The sequence below is a fragment of the Etheostoma spectabile genome, chromosome 8, assembly GCF_008692095.1.
Source record: "Etheostoma spectabile isolate EspeVRDwgs_2016 chromosome 8, UIUC_Espe_1.0, whole genome shotgun sequence".
Taxonomy (NCBI): Eukaryota; Metazoa; Chordata; class Actinopteri; order Perciformes; family Percidae; genus Etheostoma; species Etheostoma spectabile.
The window spans coordinates 36,179,966-36,191,095 of NC_045740.1; the positions used below are offsets into that span (position 1 = coordinate 36,179,966).

At 40.5% G+C, this 11,130-nt stretch overlaps 1 protein-coding gene across 1 annotated transcript; it reads left to right on the forward strand.

Annotated features, from left to right (window-relative positions):
* Positions 1 to 143: 143 nt before the first annotated feature.
* Positions 144 to 9,648, forward strand: LOC116694309 (solute carrier family 41 member 2). The gene is made up of 10 exons (XM_032523970.1): positions 144 to 745; positions 1,053 to 1,160; positions 2,477 to 2,548; positions 2,720 to 2,864; positions 5,500 to 5,646; positions 5,807 to 5,954; positions 6,210 to 6,289; positions 6,605 to 6,736; positions 8,340 to 8,488; positions 8,570 to 9,648. Exons 1-10 carry the CDS (start codon positions 374 to 376, stop codon positions 8,744 to 8,746), a joined length of 1,530 nt encoding a protein of 509 aa, XP_032379861.1. The 5' UTR covers positions 144 to 373; the 3' UTR covers positions 8,747 to 9,648.
* Positions 9,649 to 11,130: the final 1,482 nt, after the last annotated feature.

The following is an 11,130-nucleotide window of genomic DNA, read 5'->3' on the forward strand; positions in this document are numbered from 1 at the left end:
TTGTTTACCTTGATACCTTCAGCGGTTGGTCCATTTCTTAGGACTTCCAAATGAAGAGCATTGTCTAAATCAGACAATGCAGCCTCAGTGTTGCTTATGGGAACAGGCATGAAGAATGATAATGCAGGCAGTCTATGCAATCAGATGACTCTGAGACAGCCTGTTGATTTTTTCATCGTTTTTGACCTAACTTTTCTTGTTTTTGTATTGTTTTACTATTATGCATCCACCAATTCTTTATTGCTATTGTTTTATGTCTTTTTGCCATTGCTTATTTTTCCTTTAGGAAAACTGTTTGTGACCAGTACAGGCGCCGCTGTTTCTCAAGATCACGGAGCAGGAGGAATAATAACGATCCTGCCAGCTTTACACCATGGTTGTCCTGCAGTCACAAGATGAGCAACCACCACCAAGTGGCTCTGTGGGCAGAGGCACCAGTCAACAGTACGGATCCAACCTGTCTCAACACTCTGGAGGTCCACAACATTTTAGCTCTAATGGGAATATTTCAGCTGTCAACACCAGTCTCCATTATGAGCCACAGGATTACACTGAGACGGACTTTCTGCTCCCGAATCAACTCTATGATAGGTCAAGGTTTAGTGGATCTGTGAGCGCAAAGGATGCAGGTGACGCTGGTGCACCTGCTGAGTCAGTCTGTTCCATGGTGCTTCAGATCCTGGTGCCCTTTCTTCTGGCCGGGCTCGGGACTGTGTCGGCTGGGGTGCTGCTTGAAGTGGTTCAGGTGAGGAAAATAAAGACAAAGAGGACAAACAAATGGTAGAAAGTTTAGTGAGGTCATCATTTCTTGTCATTTCAAAAGCCTTGGAAGCTGAAACAAGGAGATTGGGAAAACACAGAAGTGATGAAGAGAGTTGAAACATGGACGTTATTAAAATTACAACTTAGTTTGAATTACAAAGTTGTTGTGTTTGATTTAAGTGAACATCACCTCGGCTGAAAACAAAGATGAACCATTGTGTGTTTGTTGTGTTGGTTTTGACTGGGGGTTCATCTTCTATATGAAGTGTCCGATTGTGTTTTCATGGCAGAACTGGGTCGTGTTCCAAGAAGTCGCCGAGCTCTTCATCCTGGTGACGGCAATATTAGGCATGAAAGGAAACCTGGAAATGACTCTGGCCTCGAGGCTCTCGACTGCTGTGAGTATGTGTGCATGTTACACCACCGTTGCATCACGGGTTTTCTGTCCTCGTGTGAAACTCCTCACAAAGCTGTGAAGACCACAGCTGCAGATGAACTTGCACCAACAAATTGATGCTAACAATAGTCCAACAATTCAGATAATCTAAAATGATGTTTTCTGGGAACAGGGGAAAATATAATGATCATAAATGATCATAATTATTGTTCATTGACATGCCAAAACCTGATATAGCATCTTCCTCTGTGTCATTGTTTCAAAAAACACATTGATGAGCCACAATGTAAGATGCTCCTTTTAATACGATGAAAATGGGAACTGTAGTTTATTTAGAGTCAAACCCGTTCTGGTCTTCTTAATGCTCCTATAGGGTTTAATCTGGCTAAAATTGTTTCAACAAATGCACTATTTACTCCTATTTTAAATACATTTGCTAAAAACTACAGCAACCAACTATATACTGTATAGTAGTGCAGAGTGCCACAGTCAAGGTAGGGAAATTGGAAAGTTAGAATGAGAGACTGGTGTTTTTTACAGAAGTTCTTGACAGTAAGAAAAATAGAATAACACAGGTCTTTACCCTTTAAGGTTACTGTTTTTCTATGTCACAGCATGGCACTATCCTGTAACAAGGGGTTAGATTTGTTAATTTCTTAATTTGAATGAATAATTAATAAGGTTATGCTTTTATTTTTGTTGTTTCTGGCAGCATAGAAACAGCATAATAACAGATAAAATAGCATAGAGAATGCAGTTAACCAAGCATTTTTATGATTCCCAACCCGACATTCTTGTGTGATTGAATACATTTAAATGGTTTGATTTTTTTGCTTTATGTTTAAATGCTTGTTCAATAATAAATTCATGGTTTATGGCTTTTTTTTCCCAAAACATTGTGTACAATGTTTCTCATCGATGATCCGTTTTGGGCTTGCGTTGAATATCTGACATACTCATAATGTATAGAGTCAAATTTACAAAGCCAAGATGTTAGCAATTCTTCTATAATGGACACAATCTAACGCTTTGTTTCAATTAAGGGTTAAATGTATGCTGGATTAACGATTTTGTGTTTGCTGGTGTGGTAAAATTATCAGCAAAAGTCATCTGTTGAGGCTCAAAGTTTATTCTTGACTTTGAAAAGTTGACAAAAAAGTCCCCTCAAGATCCATTTAGTAGCTGTACCGAAGCTTTTAATTATATCACACGATCATCATCAGCAAATTAAGTGGGCCCATTTTTTTGGGGATATGTACTGTAGATGTACAAAGGTTTTTTACTTTTAATGAGTTTATACATATCTGATGTTGTCAGGTGAATGCAGGAAAAATGGAACATGCCAGAGAAAAGTGGATGTTGATCATTGGGAACCTGGCGCTAAAGCAGGTACTGTACATTATTACTACATTATTTTCATTCATTCAAAATCAACTTTGTATTTGTATGTATTTTATCTTACAAATAACCATTTCTGTATTAATACCTGTTTATCTGCACAGTTCTGTTGCAATCCACCATGACTTCTGACTCTTTCTTGCCACCACTCTCATTTTACAGCTACAAGCCACAGTGCTCGGCCTGTTAGCCTCTCTGATGGCGACCGTGTTGGGCTGGATAGTAGAGGGAGAGATGCCCTTACACCATGTGATGCTCCTGGTTTCAACCAGTGTTTCTACCGCCTTCGTGGCTTCTTTTCTGCAAGGTAAGAACGTAACCTGCCGTCACCTCGAACCACTGTCCTTAGACAGGTGCATCACATCCCTACACACGTCATCATTACACCTGTTCAAACCGTCTGACGTCCCAGTGTCTCCCTCCCTGCTTTGCCCTTCAATCTATGAATATGAATATATAATATATGAATAATTAAGTTTAATTGATTAAGGTAAATTATTCATACATATTCAGACATTACACATACATCATACATTTATAGTTACTGACCTCTGTGTGTCTGGGAAATCCTGTATGGGCCAGCTTCATACATCCTATCATCCTTCACTGCAGTTTCTGTATAATGCCAGTACAATTATTTATTTTCCAAACATTGTTCTTTGACCTGTTTTCTTCGCAAAGACTCCTTAATACCTGGAGAGTTATCTTATTTTGTAGTTAATTCACCTGCTCCCATGGTAGAAACTTACATGGGGTATGAACAGGGAGTGTGGCAAGGCACATCTAGGCCTTTTAAAGGTCCTATGACATGTATGACATGCTGATTTTTGGATCGGCCTTAGTGGTCCCTTAATACTGTATCTGAAGTCTCTTTCCCGAAATCCTGCCTTGGTGCACAATTACAGCCGCTAGTTACAATGAGCTTTTCCTTAGGATGTGCCATTTCTGTGTCTGAAGCTTTAAATGCTATTGAGGAGGAGAGAGGGGGGCAAGAGTGGCTTAAGTGGGGCTTTGACCAACTGCCATGCTTTGCTTGTTTGCAAGATATGATGAGCCCTATCTTGCACCCGGCGCAGCGCAAAGACCAACGCAAGTGTCTATGCTAGTTTGAGACCGACGTAGTTGTCAATTTCCCGTCCAGCGCCCAGGTAGTTTAAATAACAAATGGACCTGCACCCATCTTGCGCCTATATGCGGGCTGGTCTTTAGGAAGGTGTGTTCAGGGGAACTCTTGGCGTATTGTTATCTTGAAGTAGCGGGAAGTGATCGCGCCATTGACCAACAAAAACCTGGTCTACAGTCAATGTCATGCATATCATTGTTAATCTAGCAGCAAATTAGTAAAATGCGCTTAGGCTTATGCACAGAGAGCGCACACTATGCTTGTTATACACACACAGGGAAACGCAGCAGGACACAAACATGCAAAAGATTGTAAATAACAATATTACGGTGCAAATCCGCCATCATAATAGCAATGTGCCAAGGTACAAACACGCCTGGCTATTAAAAGGAATGGGAGATGACACACTGATTGGTTTACTGCATATTGCACCCAAAATGTGGCAAGATTTCCCAAAACCCTCTGACTGATTTAAACTCTGTCTATGAGACAAGGTCCCTCAAGAAGGCCCAGTCAGTCCTAGCCGACCCGAGTCACCCCCTGAACAGCTGCTTCATCTTGTTGCCGTCTGGCCGGAGATTCAGTCTGCCTAAATGTAGGACAAACAGACATAAAAACTCTTTTGTCCCAGCTGCTATAGGCTTTTTCAACAAGTCAATGTGAGGTGTGGTCTTTGTTTTTGTTGTCTTTGTATTTATTTTTAGATGTATGGCTGTTGTTTTGTATTACCTGTGTGTTACATGCTGCTGCACAACAAATTGCCCCTCGGGGATAATAAAGACTCTTGAACCTTGAACCTTGAAATACACCTAAGAATTAATGAAGACACTAGGTACTACTCTTTTGAACCATGTGCCAGGCACACGGACCCATTTTTTTGCCGTTAAAGTAGCAAAAGTGGATTTGGACATGCGCTGAACGTACCTATGCCAGGCGCTTCACACCGTGCGCTAAGATCGGTAAAATAGAGCCCGATGTCTCTCTCTTAGTCATGGGTGGGCCAAATTCTCTGGTCGGGCAAAGAAATAACCTTGCTCCTTATGACGCCATAAGGGGAAGATTCCAGATCGGCCCATCTAAGCTTTCTTTTTTTCAACGGCAGAGCAGGATACCCAGGGCTCGGTTTACACCTATCACCATTTCCAGCCACTGGGGGACATAGGCAGGCTGGGGGAACTCCTATTAATGTTAAAAAAAACTCATAAATGCCATTGGATCTTTAAATACATTCTGCATGGGGTTTACCACTCTGCGAATGTCTTCTGATCAATTCAGTTTCACCATAGATAGATTTTGATACAGAGGCAGATGAATAGGAATTATGGGCTAAAATTGAGGAGCAATTGTATTGAAATTAAGAGTTTAGGGTTGTTCTGGTCCCATTCAGGTTGAATTTTATCAGGTCTTTCCCTTTCAGGACTGATCCCATGTGTTAGAAAAATTACGTTATATATATATACTTTTTACATATACACTTTTTCTCTGATCAGTGTTAAAACTGTTTGCATTATTGCTGTTGACATCTGGTATCTGGGAACCAGTGTCTTGTCCTTGTCTAGAGCACGGTGGGACGCTGGGAAAAGACCAGGTGCCCCTGGACTGTGAGAAACCGTCAACGTTACTCCATCATTGTGACTGCGTGATTTATCTCATTCTACATTGTATTACAAGAGCTGCTGTAGAAAGCTTTTTCAGCTGTCATTTGCAAGTAAACAGAACTTTGTTATAACGTCAGCGGTTCCTGTCTATTGTTGATAATGAAATTATTCTAACACCATGTCATCTCATATATCAAGAATTTGTATTGTCTTTAACCTAGGTATTATTATGGTGGGAGTGATCATTGGATCCAAGCGGATGGGATTCAACCCTGACAACGTGGCCACACCCATGGCCGCCAGCTTTGGAGATCTCATCACTCTTGCTTTGCTGGCCTGCTTCAGTCGGTGGTTCTACTCCCTTATAGGTAAAGAAAGGGAAGGACAGCACTGGTATGCCAATTTGAATCTGACATAGACTGGTTGTCAGAGGGCATGTCATTTTCCCTTTTGGCCAACAGATGGTACTCATGATCCTGGAACTAACACATCCATACCAGTTTGAGACTGATTCCTTTTTCTCTTCAGATCTGTATCCCCATGTGTTGTACCTGGTGGTTCTGTTACTGTTGTGCCTGACTCCTCTTTGGGTGGTCATCTCGTCCAAACACCCAGCCAGTTGCATCCTGCTCCGCACAGGCTGGGAACCAATCATTACAGCCATGTTTATCAGCAGGTACTCGCCTTCACACACCTTTGCAAAAGCATTCACATGCATTCAGACTATATTATCTTTGTACATTTAGATGTTGTTGGTCAGATAGGTTGTTTGAAGTATACATATTTGGCAACTTATTAATTAAAAGGTCTAGAGTTTTAAAAACACAAATCATAAAAGCAATTATCATTTCCCTTTATATTACTGCTTGTCAGATTTTTACAAGGAGCAATTTATGTTTTTTTGTCTGTTTTTTGTCTGTGTTTCTTTTAGTATTGGAGGGCTTATTCTGGACAAGACTGTGTCAGATCCAAACCTCGCAGGACTCATAGTTTATGCTCCAGTCATAAATGGTGAATTGCCCTCTTTTAAAAGTGCATTCAGGAATGTATGCATTTATGCAAATTGAAGAGAGTGCTGCGGCAAACAAGCTTCTACTGGTGAATGTTTAATGTTTTGATGTCAAGATAACTTAAAGGGGAATCCTACCAAACATATCTGTTTACAAGTCTCACAGAGTACTTCTGCACATCTGAAAACAAGTTGTAGGCCTATATATCCCTTGGTGAGTCTAGAGGGAGCCGTTTGAAGACTTCCCTTGATTGAAATCACATGTGACATGCAAATGTAAGTGCTGACCCTGCCCCCACCTTTTCTTTTCTAATCAGGTATTGGAGGAAACCTCGTCTCCATACAGTCCAGCCGTATTTCTACTAAACTGCATTTGAATTACTCACCCGGGGAGGTTCCTGAGGACCGTAAGGGCTGCTTCAGCCCTTGTCGCACTTTCTTTGGTTCAGGTAAAGATCAGATGGTCAACACATTTAAATAAAGACAATTAGATGCACAGAGGCGATTCTAGGATTTGTTTAAAAGAGCTGGCACAGTGGGGACCAAGAACCAATCAGGGGAGGGCCATGGGAAATCAGAAAATCATATTAAAAGTAAACACAGCAATAAGCATTTGGCATGATTTTCAATGTCTTTTGCAGTGTCCTGTGCCTTCATACAGGTGATTATTTATGGAAAAAGGTCTCTGCACAAGAACTTGACAATAATTTGTATGGATGGATAGGAACACAACATTGCTCTACTGAATAAAAATCATCACATAGGCATTAATTAATTAATTCATTTGTTTTATTTAGTGTGTGTGTTCTCTGTGATCCATGTTCTAAGCTTTGTCACATTGCCTAACTGTGCCACCACTTTAGACACGCCCCTGCAGTAGTATGGAGCTAGAATTGTTTCTTTATTACATGCGAGAACTGATAGCAAAAAAATATATATTTGAGAGTTTAAAAAAGTATTTTGTCTTAAATTCATAAAATGCTTTTTTGCTATCATTGTGATGCATTTTTCTCTCAAACAATTTTTTTCCTTCTCTTGGATCATTTATTTTCTCGCATGTAATAAAGAGACAAATCTAGCTCCATGCAGTTGCCCCTTCACACATCAAAAGAAGACATCTCTTCACACCTGGCATCCACTCCACATGCATCTCACTCCCCGCTCTTTATGCAAATAAACACGCACATCATTTCCATTTGCAAAGACCAACTGTGTTGTTGGTTTATAACCGGCGGGAAGAAGCCCTTCCCATGTCTTGTCTGCCGGTAATTAAAAGAAGGAAGAGGATTTCAAAACAATGCACACTGTGTCAATTCCTTGGTGTGTTCCAGAAGAAACCAAAACACCCAAGATTTGTGGTCTGATTGATTAGATCCATATATCTCAATGTGCCTGTGGTTAAAGCTGTCCCCCTATGATCGGCTCACCCAAGACACATGCTAAAGCAACCCCAAAGCACGTTTCCTCTTTGGTCCCCCTACAGGTTGGAAGTGGAATTTCCCATTACCGATGTCTCATTTAAACCACAGACCTGCTACCCAATGTGGCAAACTTGCGAAGAGAGCCACAAAGCAAATGCAGAAGTGTTTTTCACCCTGTTACGAGTTGATGAACCACTAAAAAAATGTTGGGAAATATTATTTTAACCCTTAACCCTTTTTTCAACATTTCTTTTTGTGTTTTCATCACTTTCCAGACATTTTTGTTTTTTTCCCAAGAATTTTGTCACTTTTTCTGTCATTTTTGTCACATTTTTCAACGTTCTTTTGTCTTTTTTTTTCCAATTGCTGTAAAATACAATAAAACCCCCAAATTCAGTAAAGTATATGTACTTTTACATTGTATGGAACCATTCATGTTATTTTCTTTGACAGTTTGGTTGTAAAAACTCAAATTGGTGATGTAGAAACTTTTGGAAATTGGGTCAAATTTGACCTGAAGACAACAGAAGGTTTACGGTACAAAATAATCTTTGGGGTTGCTTGAATGCTAGATCTGAATAGAGCATGCACGCATTCACACACACTCTAACGTTCAGGTTTGTCATGGCAGGAGCAAACCATCGATCTGCTCAGATTCTGCTTCTCTTGGTGATCCCTGGACAGCTGGTCTTCTTACTCACTATTCACCTGATGAAAGGAGGCACCACTTTGCCCAGTCCTCTACTGACTGTCGCCTTTTTGTCTGCTTCCCTGATTCAGGTGAGTCACGTGGACGTGGTCATTTTTTTTCTCTGCATACTTCATCATTGTTTCACACTATCACTTGTGTCTGTCTCTTAGGTCTTCTCCTTGCTGTGCTTAGCCGACTGTATCGTCCACTGTCTCTGGCGGAGGGGTAAAGACCCCGACAGTTACTCAATACCCTACCTTACAGCTCTCGGAGACCTACTTGGTACTGGTCTCCTCTCTCTTGCCTTTGTCATGCTGTGGTACATCGGTGATTCAGGCAGTGTATAGGCCCAAAACAAGAGAAGATTTAAAGAAGAACAAAGAACATCTTGGCTAGCTTTACAGTTTCCTGCCTTACTGAATGTTTACCGAAGCAGTCATTGCTGTTTCTGTTCCCTAGCAACTTGCCAAAGACATGGATGCACACAATAGAGCTTAAGAAGCTCATACAGTTCCAGTACTGTTTTTAATGGTAGCACACTTTTTTAGGTTTTTAGGACCCAGTTTTTTTTTACTTTTTACTCATTACATGTCATTTTTATAGATTTTCGGACAATAAACAAAAGGAAATGAAAGTAGGTCTATCCCCTAATTTACAATGTATTTCAGTCAATATTGTAAATGTTATGTATCTCAGTTGAATATGTAGTGGGTATACAGAAATTCTTATTGTGCATGTGGTGTACAGCATATAACATAGCACATAACTAGGTATAGGAAATGCTGATTAGATCACTTCTTGTTTTCTATTGACAAAATGAGGACCAAATGCCTAACTGACTGTATGATTGTAATTAGTAGAACAGGAAATGTAAAAATGTCCACTTGATCTTTAAATTTGTAGGCTATTTTAACAATTTTTTTTGTAAGTGAAATTGGTTGTTGTTCCCGAAGAGAAGGGATTTTTTTAAGAGCACACAGAAAGTGGAAGCTGAGGGACAGACAGTTATACTAGAAATGTACTCCCGTTGATCCAGACTATTGTCAGGGTGATGCAGGGCCCCAATCTGAAGGGGGGCAACGCTCTTTTATACTTATTGAAGGTCTGTTATACAGAAACAGCAGACCGCGGAATGCCATGACCGACTAATGAGAATCAAAAACTGTGTAATAAGTTTATTTAATATAGCACTTTTACAGAACAGTCACTAAGTGATTCACAAGAGTAAAATAGTTACAAATGAGGCAAAGAAATGCCAAAGAAACAAGCAATAAAAATATGAAATAAGCATGTGAGTCTTTACTTGCTTTCAAAAGCTTCAACACAGACCTGTTGGGGATTTTCTTTGGTACCAATGAAGAATCAATAAAATGATCAGAGAGACTGAGATGGTTCACAATACGTTTTATTCAAAGATTTGAGAAAAATCTGCAGAGTGAACGGGAGAGCATGCTACAGTGTGCTGGTCAGTGTAAATGCCTCACACCCACCTCTCCACCAATCAAAGCAGCTTATTGTAATTCTAAATCTTTAATTGTCTAATTACCATTTTCACAAGACTACCATATGGGACCTTGACTTTCTCTGATCAGGTTAGCTGATATAAAAACAGCTGTTGTCCCTGCAGCTCGGCATGGCAATAGGAAGGGAATTTACCACTTCCAAGTCACAGCCAGCTTTTGTTTTAATCAAGTGACCTACTAGTAGTATAAGAATGGAGCACGTCAGAGATGTAGACAGTTGCTTGACCATGCAAGGCTCTATACTATGTCAGAACAAAAACCTTAAAATTAATCCTGAACTTATAAATGTAAAGGGGATGAGATGGAAGTTATATGCGTTGTCCTGCTGGACCTGGTCAGCAGCCTCGCAGCAGTGTTGGCACCATGTCACACGGAGTTCCATAAATGTTATTATAGAAGCTGGGTCTGCATTCTGTCGGGGCAGACTGTGGGTTATCCTTTTGCACTTTTGTTCCATGTGTTTGAATAAACCAGCAATAGCTAAGAAACCACTTGTGGCCTGATTGATTTCCACTTTATTGGATCCAAGATAAAAGAATCTCCCTTTGATCCTCTTTTTAATGTTACAATCTAACAATCTGAGTGTATCTTAAATGATCAAAGACATGGGCATAGCAACAGGCCCCTAGCCTTCACAACCACAAAGCTTAATGGAAATGATTGGTGACATCAACCAAGGGGTTTGACATCATTGTTGATTTTTAAGGGACCTGTGGAGCTACTGCTAGCTTCATTTATTGGAAAGGAGTGGGCAACACTGTTCGTCAGTCCGTTTTGAGGTGGTGTCAAAATCACGTACAGGAAACGGTTAACTTCATTGTCATCTCTGCAACAAGAAAGTTTACACAAAACTATGAGGTTATAACAAAACCCAAGCACTTACGTGCCCAAGAGTTTCTTTAACAGCTGACTGTTTCCTGCACACACACGCACACGCACACGCACACGCACACGCACACGCACACACACACACACACACAGACACACAGACACACAGACACACACACACACACACACACACACAGAGTAGCTGAGACCTGCAGAAGATCACAACATGCACACACACACACGGTGCATAGGGCAATGGATGAATGAAAACACAAAGGTTAAATAGCCCAACCGACTGATCTTGTGTTATCGAATAGCTCCAAAAAACAACCGAGGTCAAAGTTCAAGCTCTTACCAGTAAACTCCGAACACGTGGAGGC

Excerpts from the sequence above, each read along its gene's own strand:
- LOC116694309 (XM_032523970.1), top strand. The coding sequence starts at position 374 with ATGGTTGTCCTGCAGTCACAAGATGAGCAACCACCACCAAGTGGCTCT. Across the intron at positions 5,647-5,806 it reads GTGGTTCTACTCCCTTATAG|ATCTGTATCCCCATGTGTTG; the intron begins GTAAAGAAAGGG and ends TTTTCTCTTCAG. Across the intron at positions 6,737-8,339 it reads TCGCACTTTCTTTGGTTCAG|GAGCAAACCATCGATCTGCT; the intron begins GTAAAGATCAGA and ends TTGTCATGGCAG.